General features: G+C 59.1%; 1 protein-coding gene across 8 annotated transcripts; it reads left to right on the top strand.

The window, feature by feature from the left end:
* Positions 1-208: 208 nt before the first annotated feature.
* DNMT3B (DNA methyltransferase 3 beta) lies at positions 209-20200 on the top strand. 8 transcript variants are annotated; one of them, XM_071815557.1, is made up of 22 exons: positions 209-297; positions 1070-1183; positions 1648-1827; positions 2367-2613; positions 5558-5702; positions 6327-6436; positions 7483-7635; positions 8102-8290; positions 9519-9677; positions 10543-10650; positions 11624-11765; positions 12054-12182; positions 12602-12646; positions 12754-12833; positions 13086-13198; positions 13443-13626; positions 13827-13911; positions 14363-14604; positions 14738-14828; positions 15044-15192; positions 15790-15875; positions 17746-20200. In XM_071815557.1, exons 4-22 carry the CDS (start codon positions 2428-2430, stop codon positions 17885-17887), a joined length of 2538 nt encoding a protein of 845 aa, XP_071671658.1. In that variant the 5' UTR covers positions 209-297; positions 1070-1183; positions 1648-1827; positions 2367-2427; the 3' UTR covers positions 17888-20200. The 8 variants fall into 8 exon arrangements, with proteins under 8 accessions (XP_071671658.1, XP_071671660.1, XP_071671657.1 ...); XM_071815559.1 differs by having other exon boundaries at positions 1648-1923; positions 14459-14604; XM_071815556.1 differs by having other exon boundaries at positions 1648-1923.
* The last annotated feature ends 49 nt before the right edge of the window (positions 20201-20249 follow it).

Below are 20249 nucleotides of genomic sequence, written 5' to 3'. Positions count from 1 at the left end.
GGGCGTGTGGAACCCCGGGGAGTGCGGGCCCGGGGGAATGTAAGGGACCCAGGGGATGCGGCCGGGGGCCGCGGGGGCCCAGGGGGGTGCGATGTGGACCCCATGCTCCCCTCCCCTCCCCCGGCGTGCGGCGCGGCGGGCGTGGGGCGGAGGGGAGGAGGAGGAGGAGCTGCCCAGCACGGGCAGGGTTAAAGCGCCATGTAACCGGAGCGCGGGGCTGTCGGGGGCCGGCCGGGGCGCGGGCGGTGGCGAGCGGTGGCGCGGCCCCGCTGGACGGCGCGTCCCGCCGCGGCGCAGGTGAGCGCGGGGCCGGGGGGACCGGAGGGGCCGGAGGCACCGGGCCGGAGCCGCGGCGCATCCTCGTGGGCGGCTTTGTTGTACACGGCGGCGGCGGGGGACAATGGGGCGGGTGGGGACGCAGCACCGGGAGCACCGGACGGTGCTGCGGGAGCGCTCCGGACCCGGCCGATCGAGCGGCCCCTCGCCCGGTTCCTGGAGACTGCCGGCGCTCCGCCCCGGGGGCTCGGGGCACCGGGCGAACTGGGCCGCCCCCCTCGCCACTTGTTGCCGCCGCTCCGCCCCGGGGCAGGTTTGGGGGGCTCGGCGCGCCCGCAGCCCCGGGCCGGGCTCCCTCCCGCCCCGCCGGCCCCCCCGCCCCTTCGGAGTTTCCCGCGGTGGCGCCGCGGCCGCGGACCCCGGGGGCGCGTCCCGGGGGCTGTCACGGCGGGGTCGGGACGGGCGCTGGGGACCCCTTGTGTCCCCCGATGCCGGGACGGGCAGGGGCCCCGGGGCGGGGGTAGAGCCCGGGAGCACGGCAGAGCCCCGGAGCCTCGGGTTCCCGTCGGTGGAACGGCAAGTGGTGGCCTCGGGGCGGGGAGGGGTTGTGAGGGCCGGGGTTACCCCGCCCGTGTTTCGGCGGGCCCCGGGCAGCGCCGCCCCCAGGCAGGGGCACGGGGAGGGCTTCCGGGAGCCCGGGATGCGGCGGCAGCGCTGTCGGGGCTCTACACCTTTGTTTTCGGTTCTCGGGGCAGCGATCTGTCAGTGAATCTCGCTTTCTCTCTGTTCGCAGGAAAGCAGCCTCCGGCCGGCGCCTCCGGCGTGAAGTTCCCCGGAGGCTGGGAACAGATAGGGGGCGGCCGGAGCCGGGGCGCGGGCAGCTGCCGGACACCGGCCCCGTCGGCAGGTACCGACCCGTGGGGAGCTCTGCCGGCATCCTCCTCCTCCCGAGCCCGGGGAGAAGCGCCGGTGGAGGTAGAGCCAGGGGAGGGAGAGCATTGGCAGAAGAGCAATAAGCCCCGAAGTGGCCCCAATGTGGGGCACAAGTCCCGGGAGTCCGGGTGAGAGAGGGGAACCGCGGGGGCACCGCGGCCAGGGCTGGGCAGGGGGCTCTCACCGGTGCTGGACCGACCTCCCTCGGAAAGGGGGAGAAGGAGAGAGTGGCCTGCAGTGTGCTGCCCCTGCGGCAGGACCAGCGTCTTCTGCCTCTGTCTCCAGGTTCCTAATTTCTAATGTGGAGGAATGAGCCAAAGTGTTCCAGTCCCCGGCTCTGGGGAGGGCTGCAGGCTTGTGCCCCCCAGTAAGGGGCCAGGCAGGTGGAGACGGGCACAGTGAGGTGTCATTGTCATAGCATTATTTCCTTTTGTGCAGGGAAATGATGAAGCAGTGACAGTTCAGGACAGAGGACCTGCCACCGCTGAGTGAGACCCACCTGCACGACGGCGGAGCCCCCGCAGCCCCAGCCCTGCCCGCGCCGGGCACGTCCCTGGGCAGGGGGCTCGGGTGAGCCAGCGTGGCTCAGCTCAGCGGGACGGGACCGAGATGAGCATGGTAAAGAGCCTAGAGCGGCTGGAGCAGCGGCTGGCTGTGATGGTGGCTGCCCAGGAGACTTCTCAGGCCTGGTCTTCACTGGGAGAGGAGGGGCCGGTTTGTTTTTTGTTTCTTTTCTTTCAACCCAGCTTTGCTGAAAGGCAGCGGGTGACATGCTGGAGCCTGGGGGTGGCCACAAGGGGCTGCCGGGGTCCGGCGGGGAGCGGAGCGGGCAGGAGGGCAGGAAAGGAAACAGGGGGAAAATGGAGGGAAGTGCCGGAGCGTGGTGAGAGCCGGAGAGGGGCCAGGCACAGGAAACGGGCAGGGGAGGGAGAGCCTGCCCTTCTTAATAAGCATCTGCCCAAATGGGCTCCCTTTCTTACTAAACTGCCAACCCTGCAACTCTTTTCTTCCCAGGATTAGAGGAAAATGCTCAGTTTGGGGAGAGTTAAAGGCAATTTCTGTGCATGAGATAGCCCAGAGCCCTTCGGCAGGAGCCAGGCTGGAGGGAGTGAGCCCCAACAATTGGGGTCCTTTATTTCTTTTTGTTATTCAAACAGGGCTTGGGTGATGGCTGCCATCACAGCCATCATGTAGAATGCTTCCCTCCAGCCTTTTGATATGCATGCCCCTGTCTGGAGGCAAAGTCCGCCGTCTCCCCTGCAATCTCTCCACCTACTGGGGAACGCACCTGATAAGGGCCAGCCTGTTTTCTCAAGGAAGAAAACTGAAACGTGCCCCAGCTGGGCTGGGGTAGCAGCCTGGGGACAGAGGTCTGGGGCCACAGCCCCGCTGGACACCCCGCAGGTGAGCATGGCCACCCTGCCCACTGGGGCAGCCAGGGAGCTCGGCTGGGCCGGAACCCCGAGCCTCTCTAAGCAGTTAATATTGTGGCATAGTCTTTAACCAGTTTGGCAAACCTTAAAGAAACTGGTATTGCAAAACTAGGGCGGGATCTGGAGTCGGCGGGTTCATTGTCTCTGTGGGGTGTCACTGCAGGGCACGTCCTGGTCACCATGCAGTGCCGGGGCTGCCGCTGGCGCCGAGCTACTGGGGAGCTCTGAGCATCAGAGCTGGAATTCTGCATTATTTTGTTTTCCGTGGGTTCTTGTCCGAAGCGTGTGGCTGTAGTGCATGCCTGGATGTTTGCAGGGCATTAAGCAATGCAAACACTGCGGTGCTGTTTTTCTCCTCCTCCCGTGAGACAGAACATGTGAGGGGAGTGCTCTGTTTCTTGTTATTTTCGTCATGCCCCGTGTGCACATGTCGGTGTGCAGTCCTGCGAGGGGAGGTGAGGACAAAGAGCCGAGCCTTCCTCCCAGGCAGGAGGTGGTGATGCGTGCGAGGACAGTGGCTCTGGCAAGAGATCTCGTCACCAGGCAGGACAGGCTTGGGTGTGTGGTGTCAGCGCTCGGTGCAGCCGGCAGCAGCGAGAGGAGACGGTGCTGCAGTCCTGCTGCCTCGGTACAGGCTTTTTGGCAAAGTGAGACTTTAACTGGCTTTGCAGTTTAGGTCGTGGTGTGATGTTTGCTTTCCTGCTGGTGTATCGGAGGATAGTGATGGGATGTCCTCGAGTGATCTCGGTGCAGCTGGAGAAGCTCAAGGAGCGAGCGGTGTGTATGCTGCTGTGCATGCATCCCTTGCTCCTGCTGTCGGCTGCTGGCCCTGCCTGCCTGGTGAGCCAAAATGCTGGTGCTCACACCAGTGCTCGGGTCCCACAGACCATGGAGCCCAGCTGTGGAGGTTTCCAGCTCTGCCAGGGAGCCGTTGCTTCCAAAGTGAACTAATTTGCCCCGCTGTATGATCGGAACAAAGACAATGTCAGAGCTCCCTGAGCACTCGGCAAAGCTGAGTTTGGCACATGGGGTGCTGGGTCCCGGCTGCGGGTCCTGCAGAGCAGCTGGCAGGGCTGTCCTTTGCTTGGGGTGAGAGGAGAGACTGGCTGCTGGGTCCCCTCCGCAGCGCAGGGCTGGCAGGGACATGAACAAGCTGGGCTGTGCTGGGCACCGGACATCCCTGGGGCTGAGCAAGGAAAAGCCATTTTGAGGTGAAGGCTGAACCTTCTGGGCTCAGGCTCCATCTGAGTCTCCTGAACAGGCTTCTGACAAAGGACAAAATGCAAAGGTCCTCTGAAGGTCCTGGGGGAGCTTTGAGGGGGTGCAGATTCACTGTTTTTTTCTGTGAAATGTGCAGCTCCGCTGCTGTCTGTGATCACTGCCGTTCTGCAGAATCGCAGGCCGGGCAGGGGGAACAGACCATGGAGGATTTGACCCGGCTGCCACCGCACCATGTGCTGCATCCTGAGCATCCAGAGCTGAGGGGGGGCCGGGGGCAGCCTGGCAAGTCTGAGCAGCTCCCAGGAATTGTTGCTGGGTCTGGGAGCAGATGTGCTGCAGCAGTGGGATTTCTGCACATAACTATAAGGGTTTAGCAGCTTAAGACTCCCTCTGGTGCCAGTCTTCTCCTTGTCCCTTAGTTGAGGAGACATGACAGGGGGAAGCAGGACATGTCCCTGGGGGCTCTACCCTGCAGAGGTGGGTGCTGGACACTTGTTTTCCATCATGTTTGAATGGTATCAAGGTTTTAACACTGTCCTTGGCATCTGAAACATAAATCCCGGACTGGTCTTTGTTTGCCAGAGGTGCTGACAGATGATCTCAAAGCAGAAATCCAATTGTTAGGGAAGTGGTTGGAGGTGATGCTGGGTGAGAGTACAGGGAGGGAACAGTGGGGCTGAGCTGGGGGTTTCTTGAGGGCTGGGGGGGGTTAATTTTGCTTCCTGGTGGGGCCTTAGGTGGGTAGAACTCTGCTTGCTCCTTAGCTTGCCAAGGTGAGTTACGTGCTCCTGAAATATGACTGCTGGCAAGTGGGCAAGTTGCAGCACAGATCCATAGCCCAGCAATGAGGCAGCTTCGTTAGTGCTGTCTCGGGTGCCTCTGGGAGAGCCCGGGAGCTCCTGCTTCCAAAAACGGGATCCAGAGAGAGCATCCACGGGAGCCAGAGGCATCGGGTGCAGGCAGGGCAGGTCTCACCTCTCCCGGGGGGATGTCTGGGATTTCTCTGCACAGCAACAGTGCCCAGGCAGGGGATGCCAGCACAGATCCCCACCCTGCCCCTGCACCCTGGGACAGGAGGAGTTTTCTTCCTTCAGGGGATCTGAACTTGCTGTGGGTGCCAGGACTTTGTCCCCCATGGCGAGCTGCCTGCGCGTCCTGCTGCTGCTCGGACAGCCCGCCCGCTGCTGGGCGTGCTGGGGTTTGCTGGGCGTGCTGGGGTTTGCTGGGAGTGCTGGGTTTGCTGAGAACACTGAGCAGCTGGAGCACAGCGAGGCCGATGCCAGGGATGGGGGTGTCCCCTGGTCCCTGTGGATGTTTGGGAAACGCTGTTTCCCTCCAGGCAGGTTCTGGAGCCATGGCCATTGTGACAGAGCTGGGCAGCACTGGGCGTTCCATGGTCTACATGTGGTGGGGCCAGGGCAGCCCTGCAGAAAAGCCCCAGTACTTGCCGAAGGGCGAGCAGGTTGTGTCTGGGGCCTCTCTTTGCTGGAGCTGATGGATCTTTAGGGCCACTATGTTTGTGGGAAGGTCTTGTCAAGGTGCCCAATAGCTCCTGGTAGCGCTCCAGGTTTGTACGCAGTCAGATCCCTCTGCTAAGGGCAGGAGAAGTTATGGCTGGCTTGAAAAGCTTGTGCTGGCTGCTTTGCCTCCCTGGGGCTTTCTGCATGCCTAAATTTCGACTCTGGCTTCCACAGGCGACCATGAAAAACGATAAGAACCACGGCCGGGATGCAGCAGACTGCAGGGCAGAGCTGATCCTCATCAACGGGGACTGCACCAATTCCACTAACAACACGCCTGCCCTTCTTCTGGAGGCCAATGGCAAACCCAGTACTCCTGGTGAGTCGGGATGTGCTGTGCCTGGGGTGTCCGGGGCCAGGGATCCCCCAGCCGCTATGCTATCCCCAGGGCTTCCCGGGGGCTGCAGCATGGTGGCCGTGGCCAGGATCCCTCCATGGCTCTGGCAGCACGGCCAGGCCATGGCAATGAGCCGCTGTGGGCAGGGGTGCTGTGCTGGGGTGCTGGCTTTTGGGGGGAGGCATGGGGAACCCCCACCCGTCTGAGGGTGCTGCCAGCTGCACCATGGCTCCAGGACTGCGCTGGTCATGGTCCCCAAATCCCAGCACTTGGGTTTTAAATGAACTGGTGACATGCCCTGAATAGTGGGAGTGTTTCCTTGTGGCTCTGAGCTTTCAGGAACGAGGCATATAAGAATGTCCCCACACTTGCTGTTAGAGTCCCTCCCGGTTTTGGGGTGGGTGTGTGGTTTAGGACTGCTGGTGTCCGCAGTACCATGATGGGGACCCTCGGGGACACTGCTTGTTCTCCTACTGTTGGCCGCATCTCTCCAAGATGAGGTTTTGGTCCCTTCAAACCCCACAGCCTGCTGCTGGGTGCGGGGTGGGCAGTGCACGGCCAGGGCAGCTGATGGAGCCGTGGCTGCTCTGCCTTGTCCCCACACAGATGCCGGGGCCCTGGGGCTGCCGGCCCTGAAGAGCAGCAGGAGGGACAGCAAGGGAGAGCTTACCAAGGAGGACCTGGCCTGGCCGCTGGCCCTGGCGGGCACGCAGGAGGTGAGTACCCCCCAGGGGGTGAGTGCCCCCCCGGCTATTCCTGTCCCCCAGGTTGTTCCCCCAAGGCAGCTCTCGTGCTGGGGCAGCAGTCCAATGGCAGATGCAATATTAATTTACAAGTATAAGATTTGTTTTCGTTTTCAAATTCTTGATCAGCAGCAGCAGGAGGGTGAGGTGCGTGATGCAGCGATGCCCACTGTGTGTTGCAAAAGTCTAATAATTATTATGCTGATATTTTCTTTAAAAAGTCTTGGCCGTATGGATGGACTGAAACACCTCATGTCTCTCACTCTGGGAGTGGCTGGGATTTAGCTGCTTTGGGGCTGGATCTCAGTTTTGCTCCCCCCTCCTTTTGTTGACTAGGTTGACAAACCTCCAGTGCCTGGAAACATTTTTTTGCCCCCTGGCTTTATTTTTTCAACTTTGAAATAAAACCCCAAGGTTGGAGGTCTGCCTGTGATGAGGCAGCTTCCAAAAGAAAGAGCCATAAATCCAACCAGGGGAAAAATTCTGCTTTCCCACTATGTTGGGTTTGGGGCTCTTCACTTGCAAAATCTCATTTCAATTTGAAACACACTCATGCCGGATGCAGGAAACGTGCCTGGGTGAGACTGTTTGTAAACTGTGGCTGCTGAAACCGCAGGCGAAAAGCTGCCCTGGGTGCCTCGGCAGAGCACCCGTGCTGTGAGAGCACCCACACTGGGTGAACAGTGTTGACCTGGGATGGCTGCTCTGCGGGGGCTGCGGTCCCCCCGGCTATGGATTCAGCTGCAGGGAGGAAGGGACAGGAGTGCAGAGCTGAGGATGCACATAGCAGCTGGAACAGAAGCTGCATAAGCAGCTGCTGGTGGCTGCAGCGCTGGGTACTCCTAAGCGTGGCTGTGCAGCCCGGTGAGGTGAGATGCTGTGAAGTGCACGGTCACAGCGGGGGGCTCAGCTGGAGGTGCTCCTGCAGCCGTCTGCACCCCTGCCTTCTCGTGCTCTCAGGATGTGGAGTGCTGGCTGTCCCTGTCCCCTGTGCCACGGTCCCTCTGTTGTGGTTGCAGGTGCGGCCCCGGGGCAGCGCGGGCTGGGAGAGCAGCCTCCGGCAGAAGCCCCCTGTCCGACTCATCTTCCAGGCGGGGCAGACCCGGCACGAGATGAGGATCAAGGAACCGAACAGTGTGGAGACGCTCAGGGACCTGTCGGCTCCCCTGCGGGTGAGGGTCTGCGCAGGCGCTGGGGTTTTCCTGGAGCTTCCCTGCTCATCTGCTGTGCCCTGGCCAAGGCGCTTCAGGCATATTGCAGCCTCTCTGTGCCTCAGTTTCCCCTGTGAAGTGGAGGTGTGTGCTTTTGCTTGCCCTAGCTAGGAACTGGGTGCTTTGAACCACCCTGGGGTGAACAAGTAGAGGAAAGGGGATGAGAGCAAGTGCTGCACCGCTTTCTGTGCAACTTGCAAGTAAAAGCAGAACAGTTCTCCCTCAGACACCCCAGTCCTGGCCCTCATCTCCATTCCTGACCGCAGTGGCATCCCTGCTCCCCATCTCCCTTCTCCTTGCTCTCCAGTTCCTGGCTGAGAGGCTGGGAGTGACATGGGTCTGGGGGTGATGTGGGGCAGGTCCCTGCTCCCGCTGCTCCTGTCCCCCCTCCCTGCTGCGCTCACACTCTGATCCCTCTGCTGCACAGAGCTCCAAGCGACGCTCAGCTGCATCCGTGCCCGTGACCATCGACCTGACAGAGGAGGACTCGCAGGATTCGTCCCGCAGCAGCAGCACGATCTCAGGCAGTAGCTCCCAGGAAGGGCCCAATGGCTCTGCCGAGCTGGGGACTGAAGAGCCAGAGAGCAAAGACACAAGGATGGACCAAGAGTACCAGGTACGGGGGGGACAAATGCTGCTCCTGCACTGGGACCCTGCGCCTGGGATGCTGCGGGGTGAGGCTGAACAAGCTCTTCTGGTTTGTCCCCAGCCTGCAGGCGAGGGGACCCTCTGGAACCCTCCCTGCTGCTTCTGCCCTGCCTCCCTGGGGGCCCTTCCCTCCTGTCCCGGTACGATGGCACTGGGCTGTCCCCGTCCATCGGCAGCTGCAGCATAGATGCTGATCCGGGGACAGTGTGGGGACCATTCCCACTGAGCCCCTGCCCATGGGGCTGCAGAACCAGAGCCTCCCAGGGCCCCGGGACACGTGTGCGGCACACGCCACGCTGGTGCCTGCCCTGCCTGCCAGACAGGCGGGTCTGTGCGCGGAAAATGCTCCTGTTTGGGCTGCTGGGGAGGAGCGGAGTGATTCAGTGCCTGCGGGCGCAGGGCAGGGCCCCAGACTCACAGGAATTGGGCAATTGCATCTTGCTGCATAACTGGGTGGCTAATCGTAGAACAAAGCTGGGCAGGAGGGCTCTGCAGGTAGAGGAGACTCGGCTCCTGTGCATCGTGCTGCTTGGTGGAGGCCCTTGGCATGGTCATGCCAAAATTCCCAGCTCAGCTTTTTCTCATTTCTGTGTTTGCTCTGCCCCGTGGGAACAAGAGGAGGGTGGGTGCCCTGAGTACAGCCTGACGAGCTGAGCTGTGAGCCCTGTGAAGGGGTTCCCTTTGCCGGGAGGACCTCATCTGCACAGGGACACCCAGGATCAACCAGGGAGCTGCTGTCCACCTGCCCTGGCCATCCCCATCACCGGGGCTGCTACCAGAGCTTCCTCACTGCTGCTGTGCATGGTGGCAGGAATGATTTTGTGGTGTTTGCAGAGCCTGGGCGGGCAGGAGCGGGCATGCACAGGCACCGGTGCCAGCAGGGCTGGCAGGACCAAGCACACACCGCACTGTGCGTGCCAGGCACCGGGCTTGGTGTGGGGCAGGCAGCACCAAGCTCCTGCCTGCTGTGAGGCTGGAGCCAGCGCTGCCGGGGATGCGTTCTGCTGGCTTTGTGAGGGACGGGTTTGCAACTTCTGTAGGTCATTGTGCAGAGGTCGAGCATGTGGCTTCACCACAGTGACACTTGTGGTGCAGCAGCTCTGCTCCTGCACGCTCCAGGGCTCTCCTGCTCAGGTAAAAAGGGGAGTTTGTTGTGCTTTGGGCTGAGCTGTGTTGTGCTCTTTTTTTGCTTTCAGGATGGGAAGGAATTTGGAATTGGGGAGCTCGTCTGGGGAAAGATCAAAGGTTTCTCCTGGTGGCCTGCAATCGTTGTCTCCTACAGAGCCACGGCCAAGCGCCAGGCCGTCTCGGGCATGCGCTGGGTGCAGTGGTTTGGAGACGGGAAATTCTCTGAGGTGAGCCTGCTGCCTGCATCCTGCCCCTGCCCGCTGCCCGCCCCTGCCCGCTGCCTGCACCCTGCCCCTGCCTGCTGCCTGCACCCTGCCCGCTGCCTGCACCCTGCCCCTGCCTGCTGCCTGCACCCTGCCTGCTGCCTGCCCCTGCCTGCACGCAGCTTCCCCCAGGCTGACATCTCCTCCCTGGCACGTTTTTGCTGTCTGTCCCGTTCTGAGTCGTCTCTGAGTGTGGGTGCAGCTGCAGCATCCCTGGGCAGGGACCCCGTGGTTCCTCAGGCTCTGATGTGCTCTCCTGGCTCTGGTGTCTATAACTAGTGACTGACCACTGTGAGCAGGTGACAGGATCCAGCAATGGGGATGTCTGCCCGGCCACTGCGCAGGGTTTTGTCGAGGCTCTGGTCTCCAGGGCTGATGAGGCACACCCTTCCGGAGCCTGTCACCCCTCAGCCATCCCGCACCTCCCCTGGGCTGCCGGCAGAGCCGGGGAAACACTGTTTCGGGTGTCTGTGCCGGGCAGATGTCTGCTGAGTGCCTCTGCTGGCAGACGTGTGGTGCCAGCAGAGGGTGCAAAGCACGCATCCTCATCACAAGTGCAATGCAGCTGCTGCTGCCGCTGCTCCCTCTGCTGCATGTCACCCTCTGCACAGCCAGTGCTGGGCTGCACAGCCCAGACAAGGCCCGGCACTGCGGCACGGCCACGGCCCAGCACCTTGGCCTGAGAGCCATGCTGGGAACCGCTGCGCTGCAGGGCTGGTCTGCAGCTGGTGCTGTGGGGGACACGGTGGAAGCAGGGCATGCCCGTGCCCATGCGCTTGCCCGTGCCCATGCCCGCACCAGCTCTTAAGCTTTTGTTGCTCTTTCCCAGGTTTCTGCAGACAAGCTGGTGGGGCTCATGGCCTTTAGGCAGCATTTCAATTCTTCCACATTTAACAAGCTGGTCTCCTACCGACGAGCCATATACCATGCACTGGAGGTAATGGCAGAGCTGAATGGGTGGATGAGGTGCCTGGGGACATGGCTGGGCTCTGGGGCCGGGAGTGCAGGGACACACGGGCTGTGCGAGGGTGGCTGGTACAGTGGAGCCAGTGAAGGAGCCGCCGTGTTGCTGTGGCAGATGTCCCCCTGGGGAGCAGGGGGTCTGTGGGGCCCAGCACCACAGAGCTTGGCAGCATGCGGGGGGGTTGGGGCTGGGGCTCCCCAGCTCTGCCCCTGCTGTCACTCTGCTCTGCACTGGGCTGACTCTGGACACACTGCGGATTGCTCCAGAGCGCCCAGCCCAGCCAGGACTCATCATTTCCCTGTCTGCTGGGGCGATGTGCAGATGTCTGTGGGAAAACCCTCCTTTCTCTCTTTCCCAGTGCAGCCACGGGGCCAAACTCTGCTCATCCTGGGGGATTCTGGAGTAGCTGCTGCTGCTGCTCTGGACACCCCGGGGCCGGGCTGGCTGTGGGGGCTCTGCCTCAGGCCAGCATCATGTCCTGGGCTGCTGCCAGGTGCCCCTTGCACATGGGCCTGGTGCTGAGCACCTGGGGTCTCATCCTCAGTCAGGGATGATACATCAGACCGGGTTACGGTGCTGCAAACCCACAGGCACATCTTCTGCCTTTTCTTTTTCTTGCTGCTTGCTGGGGAGCAGAGTCAGGGCGAGAGCTGGGGCTGGGCTGTCCCTGCCCCCAGGCTGGGTTCGGGCTGGGGGAGGACAGACTAGGGGGGACAGAGAGGAGGAAGATGGATGGGGGAGGATGGATGGGGACGACAGCCGGGCTTGTTGCAGGGTTGGGAGGTGCAAGAGCATGACACACCCGCTATGGGAATCCGGCAGCTGCTGCTGTGCTGGGGCTGCCAGGCCGTGTCTGTGGTGGGGAGGGGACATGGCAGATGTGCCCTGCATGCTGCAGCCAGGCTGCTCTGGCCACCCCAGCCCATGCCATCCCTCCTCTGGGCAGGTTGCCCGGAGCCGGTCGGGGAAGATGTTTGCAGCCGCCCCCGGGGAGTCGCTGGAGGAGCAGCTGAAGCCCATGATCGACTGGGCACTCACCGGCTTCAAACCCCTGGGCCTGAAGGGGCTGCGGCCACCCAAAGCCTCAGGTGAGGGGGTGGTATGAGCGGGACATGGCTGAGCTGCTTCTGCCGCTGCCAAGAAGGCCCCGGGGCTCCACACAGGGGTTCCAGCAGCAGCATTGCAAAAAGCCAGAGGAAAGTGCCCTCGGAGCAGCTCCTGGAGGGCAGGGACATGGTGGAGCCCTGGCCGTGCATGGGGAGCCGGGATGGTCAGGACGGGCTCTGTGTGTGGCTGTGGTGGGACCTGGCAGGAGATGTCCCCTGTGCCCTGGGGAGCTCCCAAGGCTTGTCCCCAGGAGCTGCTCATCCTTGCAGAGAGTGGAGCCCTACGGAACGGGACGGAGGAGGTGCTGTCCCTCGAGCAGTGTCCCCCCACCAAGAGGCTGAAGAGCAGCCCCTGCAACAACGGCAAGGAGCAGCGCGCGGAGGAGGACCAGAGCCGAGGTGAGCGGCATGGCCTGGGCCCTGTGGCCTCGAGCACTGGGAAATCTCTGGGAAAGGGTTTGGCTCTTCCCGAGGCCATGAGTTTTGTTTCTGAAAGGAAAAGCTTTTGTGGTCTCGTGTTGGTCGGCTGTGCCTTACAAGACACCAGCAAACCCAACTGCAAGACACGGCACCGCAAGCTGAGCTCCACTGGTCGTGTATTGCTACTTTGAGCTTGAGCTCTAGTATCTCCAGCAGTGAAAGGACATGGATTTTGTACCAAAATTTCTAATGTGCCCATGGCCTGCTGTATCTGTGCAGCACTCAACAAAGCTGGAGCAGTTTTAATGCAAGAAATAAGGCATCTACATGTAGAGTGCATGTAAGTTTATTACACGAGAAATGATAAATCTTTCTTTTTTTTTTTTGATTTTATAAAGAGCAAATGGTTTCCGAAGTTACAAACAACAGCGGGAGTCTCGAAGGTAATTGCTTGCCCTGTCTGTTGGCAGAGATGTGGGATGGGTGCAGAGGCAGGGCTGCCCCTGCGCAGTCCCTGTGTGGACTGAGTGGGTGTCTGTCTGTCTCACAGCCAGCTGTCTGTCCTGTGGGAGGAGGAACCCAGCCACCTTCCACCCACTCTTCCAGGGGGGCCTCTGCCAGACCTGCAGGGTAAGAGCGGCTGTGCTGGAGCTGGGTATGGGGTGCGGAGTCCAGCACTGTATGGACCGGAGGGGTGACAGTGCCAGCTCCTGGCCGTGCTGTACCCACCACAGCACTGTCCCTTGGCATGTTATTGCCAGCAGAAGCACCAAGGACGTGTGTCTCTGAGCTCTCACCGTGCACCAGGGATGGCGTGAAGCAGCGTTCTCTGTTCACCCTCTGAGCACAGACCCTGATCCTCTGTCCATGTCCTTTTGTTAGGATAGATTCCTGGAGCTCTTCTACATGTATGACGAAGATGGCTACCAGTCCTACTGCACCGTCTGCTGCGAGGGGAAGGAGCTGCTGCTCTGCAGCAATGCCAGCTGCTGCAGGTGGGTCCGGCCCTGCTCCGTGAGACCCAGCAGAGCCCTGGAGACGTGCAGGGAACTGGGGTCATGTGAGACTCTGGGCAGGCTCTGCACATGCCAGGGTCACGAGCTTGTATTAGCAGCCTTAAAAAAGCAGGATAGTGCATGGGAAAACATCCTGCAAAATGAGGTGGGGGCTCCATTGCATGGCAGGGGAGAGCCCTTGGTTTCTGGAGGTGACAGGCACGAGGTGCTGTGGTTTGGGCAGGTGCTTCTGCGTGGAGTGTCTGGAGGTGCTGGTGGGGCGAGGAACGTCGGCCAAGGCAAAGGAGCAGGAGCCCTGGAACTGCTACATGTGCCAGCCCGCGGGGAGCTATGGGGTTCTGCAGCGCCGACAGGACTGGAGCACCCGCCTGCAGGACTTCTTCACCAGTGACAAGGGACAGGAATACGTAAGGGCCGCAGAGGGCAGGGCGAGCAGCTCAGGATCCCTCAGGCTCTGCCCTGGTCTCACTCTTCCAGCCTCTCCAGGGTGCTGGGCTCTTGGCCCTGCAGACACTGCCCTGAAGGCAGAAGCGAAGCCTGTAGAGCCACGGTTTCACCTCGCAGAGCATTGTGGCATCTGCTGCTCATTGCTGTCCTTCCATTGCAGGCTGCACCCAAAATCTACCCAACAGTCCCCCCAGCCAAGAGGAGACCGATTCGAGTGCTCTCGTTATTTGATGGCATTTCGACAGGTGAGGCACTGGAAGAGAACCATCCTGGCTGCTTGCAGCACTGGATGTCGGGGATAAACAGTATCGTGGCCTCAGCATGTGTCTGAAAGCTTGGTGGGACGGAAGGGATGAGGGCAGGGGCTGGATCTCCATGGGAAGGGGATGAGAGCAGGCACTCCCCTACTGCTGGGCAGGGTTATGGAGGGGGAGTGATGCTGGGAGGTGTTGGGAATGTTCAGAAGGTTCCTGCTGCACCGACTGCCGTCTTGAGTGGTTGGTGTCGCTGAGAAGCGAGAGATCTGCAGTGCTGGTAACCTGGGCTCAGGGGAAAATGTGCCTGAGGGCAACTGGTTTGACTGGGTTCCCTCAGCACTGGAGTTCTGCTTTCTGGGAGCAAACCTGCCTGGAGGAACAGGTCAAAAAAATGACCCGTTTCCTCATCCCTGAGTCTTGTGTGACTGCACCCACCTAGGACATGAAAAAGTGGCCACATCGAGCTTGTCTGCTGAGGAAAGAGACCGGGAGACTAAACCAAGCCGGGCAGCCTCAGAGCTGTGTCCCTTGGCAGGGTACCTGGTGCTGAAGGACCTGGGCATCCAGGTGGAGAAGTACATCGCCTCAGAGATCTGCGAGGACCCCATCGCTGTGGGCACCATGCGCCACGAGGGCAACATCACCTATGTGCACGACGTCAGGAACATAACCAAGAGAAATGTGAGCTCTGCTGCCACAGAGGCTGGGGAACCTGGTGCTGTGGCCACGTGGGTCTCACCCACCAGCCCCCCATCCCGCTGGGGAATGGGACCTGCTTACGGGCTGTCTCCTAATGGGGGTCTGTCTGCTCCAGATCGAGGAGTGGGGTCCATTTGACCTGGTGATCGGCGGGAGCCCCTGTAACGACCCATCCCTCGTCAGCCCAGCTAGGAAGGGGCTCTACGGTAAGTGCCTCTGTGGGCCTGCGTGTCCTCAGGTGTTCTGGGATGTGGAGGCACCACAGGAGCCGTTCAGCACCACTCAGCTTGGTCAGTGGTGGTTCCCTCTGAGCTGCAAATCGTGGGGTGGCTCCTGCAATGCTCAGGCTGTCACCGTACCGGTTGCGTGGCCCCGTACCACAACTGGTCCCAACCCTACTCCCTGGCTTTCTCCCTTGCAGAAGGAACTGGGAGGCTGTTCTTTGAGTTTTACCACCTGCTCAACTACGCACGCCCCAAGGCGGGAGAGGAACGTCCCTTCTTTTGGATGTTCGAGAATGTGGTGGCCATGAGAGTCAATGACAAGAGGGACATTTCACGGTTCTTGGAGGTAGGGATTGCCGCTGGCTTTGGGAGTTGCACTGGAGCAGGACACATGCCAAGGCCATGGGGGTTTGTCTGTGGTTTCATATGGCCCCACCACTGGAGAACCCCCTGCCTGATGCCTCTGTCAGGAATCACTTTTGTCTTGGCTCTGGATCCCATTTGCTTTCAGCAGGTTAACCCCCGGCTTTAGTTCTGCGGGGGAAGGTTTTTGCCAGCCTTGCAGAAAGCATCTGTTCAGAGCAGCAACAGCCTGTTATTTCTGGGCAGAGGGAGGTCAGGGAAAGGATTTTTAACTCTGTGGTGGCCAAGACGGGCTGTGGGTCAGCTGGAGCCCCCATGTGTAAAAGCCCCTGCGGAGGCTGATGGTCCCAATCCTGGCCCAGAAAAATCAGGACTGAACCATCTGTGATTTTCGTTAGAGCTGCCCATGGCTCGAGAGCCCACGTGGCCCATCAGACTGTGCTGTGTGTGGAACAGGGTTTGTCTGGACTGCATCCTCTGGGGGGGTTGCTGAGCAGAGGGAAGGGCTGTCTGTGCGGGAGGGGGCTGAACCCAGAGCCCCTGCCACCTCCAACTTGTCTTTTCCGTGCATTGCCTGCAGTGCAACCCGGTGATGATTGACGCTATCAAGATATCGGCTGCCCACCGAGCACGCTATTTCTGGGGCAACCTCCCGGGGATGAACAGGTAAATCCTTCACCATCCCACTGAATTGTTCGCTGCCACCTGGTTTTGTTTTGTGATGCTCGTGCAGTTCTTCTTTCCTCCTTGGCCCCAAGCCCAGCTCCTGGGAGCCAAAGAGCTGCAGCTTCCGCTCGGTGCAGTTCCCTGCAGTGATGTGCACATGATAATGTGCTTGTTAATGAGCAATAACGAGACTGTGGGAAAAGTGCAGTGGTGTCCCTGTCCCCAAGGCAATAGTGATGGGGCTTCTGCAGGATGCTGCGTGCTGTGTCCATTGTGGGGTGCAGACCTACACTGGCCTTTGTGTCAGCCCTCGGCTGATGTGGGGGTGCTATGTAGCAGTTCCAGCCCCTCTCGGTGCCAGGGGGGTTTGCTGGTGGTGAACTGGGATGCTCACGCTATGGCAGGTGGCTGCAGCTGCAGCAAAGTGAGATTGCACTTCTCCAAACTTTGTTCACACTGTGTAGCACCCCAAATTCATGGCAAAACAGAACAGAGGAACTTGGAATAGGGTAAAATCCGATTACTAGCAGTCCTGCACACCAAATACTCCCAGGAACAAAAACTGGAGCTTTTGCACAGCAAATGGCTCAACCAGTAAACACTGACAGGGTTTAAATATTTTTGCTTGTTTATATTCAAATTGACAGTATTTGCTAGGGTTTAATTAAAACTGAGCTAGAGGCATGTAGGTATTTGAAAGTGAAATAGCGATTACTGAGATGTTCCTTTGTCAGTTTTGCCGTTTGAAATTACTCTTGAACTTCTACCTGCCGTAAGGAGGCGGAAGCGCTGGCGTGATGGTGACTCAGGTCATGGCCATGGAACAGCCTGGGGCGATGGTCTGCGGGGCTGTCGCGCAGGACACAGGCACAGGGCTCCTCCAAAAGCACTGCCAGGGCGCTGAGCGCCCTTCCCATGGGACACTCCTGAGCTGGTCACCTCTCGGATGGCTCAGGAGGGGTTTGTCACCTCTTGGGTGGCTCAGGATGGTGCTGCTGGGGGCAACGGGCTCTTGTGCCTGCGCTGGCAGGAGCTGCTCTGCTCTGGTATTAATGGCAAATGACCTCTAATAACTCGTTGGGTACTTGGAGAGTGACGTATTGACCTTGGCCAAGCTGGGGGGGCTGCATGAATGTGGATCTGATGTGCAGAACTGGGAGGAGGAATTTTCTTGTTGTCTTTAGATATTTAATGTGCGGTTTTTGCTCCCCAGCTTGCAGTGCTAGTGCAAACTGCTGGCTGAGGTTACTGGTGGCTCTTTGGTTTTGCTGTGAGCCCCAGAGCAGCTCGCAGACACATCAGGGTTGGAGGCACGTGCTCACGCTTGCCACGTATAGATTTCCATGGGCCAGCAGGTGCAGCATGGAGCTCTTAATTCCTGGCAGGGCCCTCGGGGATGGTCATCGCCTGAGTCCCCAGCTGGCTCTGGGCACTTGCTTCCCATCCACAGGCGGGTTTAAGTCACTTGGGGCAGATCAGTTCCCAGGGGTGAGCGTGGGATGGTTCGTCGCGGTACCTGTGTTCACAGGACAGGGCCGTAGGAGCTGCGGGTGCCCTGTGCTGCCTGGGCTGATTCTGCTGGCTCCGGGCAGAGCAGGAATAGCTGTGGCGCCTGTGCCGAGTGCTTTGAGGGCTCCGGGTGGAAAGCAATGCGTGTTTTACTGGAGCTCGGCAAGAAAATGTGGGAGCTGGCCAGGAGTGTGGACTCTGTGCAATGAGAAACTTCTTCCCAGTGAGATTGTAAGATGGGCTGGGTCTTGAGCGAGCCCCAGGCTGGACATAGGGACAGGGCAGAGGGACGCCGTGTCCCAGCCGGTGGCACTGGGGCCAGGGCAGCCTCACCCAGCCCTCTCCTGCCTCTGTTCTGCAGGATCTTCGGCTTCCCCCTCCACTACAGCGAGGTCCCCAGCACGGGCCGCGGGGCTCGCCAGAAGCTGCTGGGGCGATCGTGGAGCATCCCTGTCATCCAGCACCTCTTTTCCCCGCTCAAGGATTACTTTGCCTGCGAGTAGCACACTGAGTGTCCCTCGTCTCGCTGGTAACGACGCTGCGCGGCCACGGCGGGAGGGGGACGGGCACTGCGCCGGACTCACCCCCGCACTGTCCCTCCCGCTGCACTGCGGGCCGCCCGGCCCCGCAGGGACTGCTCAGGACGTGTCCTTAACCAAAGAACCTGGCAGGGTAACTCTTCTTTCAAGGGACTAACGGCAGTGACGTAGAAAATGATGGACACTAGAGCTTTAATTACCCAGCGCAGGAAGCTCTGTGCATAGCTGATGAGACGGGAAGTCTTCTCCAGAGCATTAAGTATTCCATTTGAGCCTAGAGCTGGGAAGGCAGCACTCGCTGAGCAGTCAGCGTGGAGGCAGCTGCCGGGTGCTGCAGACAAACTGGAACTGGAGCGAATTATTGCTTTTCCTAAACAAACAAAACCTCTCTTGAAGCAACTGCCAAAAATCCCCAAACTGTAGCAGCAGGTGTAAGGGACCCTGGTCAGGTTACATACACGGAACATGCAGGATACAGAAACCAAATCTTTTTTATTTTTAAGACTTTTTGGATGAACTTTAATTTTGTTGTTTAACGTCTGTTGCTGCTTTAAGGCATTACATAAGAATGTGGAGATTCCTAGACCTGAATGTAGCTGAAACTGAACTGTGAGGTGATAGAATTACTTTTCTAGCTAGAACTAAGAAATGTTGTTTTACATGTTTGGTTGTAGTTTACAAATATTCACTACTTTGTTTTTAAAGCATCTGAAACTTTTCCTTACATTTTAAAATCCTGCTGAGCGGTTCAGAAGCTTACCCGGTAATACAGCACAGTGGATTTGGACTCTGGGGTCTGTAAAGGAAAATGTTCTCTGAGCGTTCGTAGGCCAAAGGAATGCGGAGCATCAGGAGGGACAGCGGAGTGGTCAGTGTCATGTCTAAACATGCGGCCCCCCAAATGTCATGTACACTGTCATGAACCCCAGCAGTGTTGGCAGCTCTGATGCACATTTCAATGCACTGACAGAACTTCGTGATGCTTCCCCCTCGGTCCCTCTGTCCTTCCCCCTCGGTCCCTCTGTCCTTCCCCCTCGGTCCCTCTGTCCCCCGCAGCCACTGCTCACGTGGGGCTGGCGGGGTTCTTGGGTGCCTTCTCCAATTAACTGGGTGCAGACCCTGGGCCAGCCCTCTGCCCGCAGGCAGCCTGTCCCTCGGTGCTGTACAGCACCAGGGAATTGACCTGCTCGCCAGGCTCCTTCTACCTCTGACCTGCGGGGACCCTGTTTTCCACTCTCCTGGGCGCTGCTGTGTGCGGCTGCTGCCCTGTCCCCAGGCTCTGTGACCATCATCTTCCCAGCTCCCACCCACGGCTGCGCTCAGCCGGGCAGGAGGGGCAGCCCAGCTCATTTGCAGGTTTATTTTTCCTTGATCCTACCCAGAGGTTGCTCTGGAATCTTCCAGGAGGGTTCATTCTCAAGTGATGACGCACAAGGAAACACAGGAGAAAGCCAAGTGGTCTCAGCATCACTTCTGGCATCTTCAATGCTCTGTGAAGGCTCAGGGACAAGGAGCATCCTGTGCCACCTTTGTCACCAGCCCCCTGGCTGGGCAGCCGGTGGGGTGGGCTCTGTGGGTGCTGGGGACACTTGTGGATTTGCGGCCATCCCGGTGGGTTTGGACCCCTTGCTGCCTTCCCGTCCTCGTACCAGAGTCATGACACGAATCCCACAGCCCCTGGATGGCCCCGCCATCCACCGGCCACTTCATCTCTTCAAATCGAGCTGCTGTACCCTCCGCTCCATGGCATCTCTGATTTTATACTCGAGATCTCACATCCTTCCCTATCTGATGAAAAGAAAAATAAATAGAAGAGAAAAAAAAAAAAGGACTTGGGGAAAGTAAACAAAGATAAAAGAGAAATAAGAATTGTCTTGGCATTAAGCTTACTTGGTAAGAATTGTAGTAGACAAGTCTTCCTTGACATGTTTTTCCCTGTAAAAGCTGCCTTTTATTATGTGTTTATAAAGATGTTGTAAGGAGAGGTAGATGTCAGAAATGCCTTTTTAATACTTTTTAAGGATTTCTAACTCTCCCTGGTGCTATTTTTTTAGGCTAAGGATTTTTGATGTTAAAAGTCTTGCGGGTTTTTATACAATCTTTTAAAAATAAAAAGTGTATTGTTTTGTTGAACACATTTTCTACTGTTTGTATCGGGAGTGCGAAAACTCAAACTGCCACATCTGTGCAGTTTTACTGTTTTTCCTGTGGGAAGGAGGGGATCCATGTCAACAGTTTACCATTTGCTGCCATTAATTAAAAATCAGTATTTCTGTATGATTGGACAGTCCTTATTTGGTAAATTCCTGGTGTTTTCCAGAGGCAC

The sequence above is a fragment of the Patagioenas fasciata genome, chromosome 16 (genome assembly GCF_037038585.1).
Source record: "Patagioenas fasciata isolate bPatFas1 chromosome 16, bPatFas1.hap1, whole genome shotgun sequence".
NCBI lineage: Eukaryota > Metazoa > Chordata > Aves > Columbiformes > Columbidae > Patagioenas > Patagioenas fasciata.
This window is presented reverse-complemented; position numbering and strand designations above follow the sequence as displayed.

Bases quoted from the DNA above. Each gene is read 5' to 3' on its own strand.
- DNMT3B (XM_071815557.1), top strand. From the start codon at position 2,428: ATGCATGCCCCTGTCTGGAGGCAAAGTCCGCCGTCTCCCCTGCAATCT. The intron at 13,627-13,826 runs GTAAGGGCCGCA...CTTCCATTGCAG, and splicing joins GTGACAAGGGACAGGAATAC to GCTGCACCCAAAATCTACCC. The intron at 13,912-14,362 runs GTGAGGCACTGG...GCACCCACCTAG, and splicing joins ATTTGATGGCATTTCGACAG to GACATGAAAAAGTGGCCACA.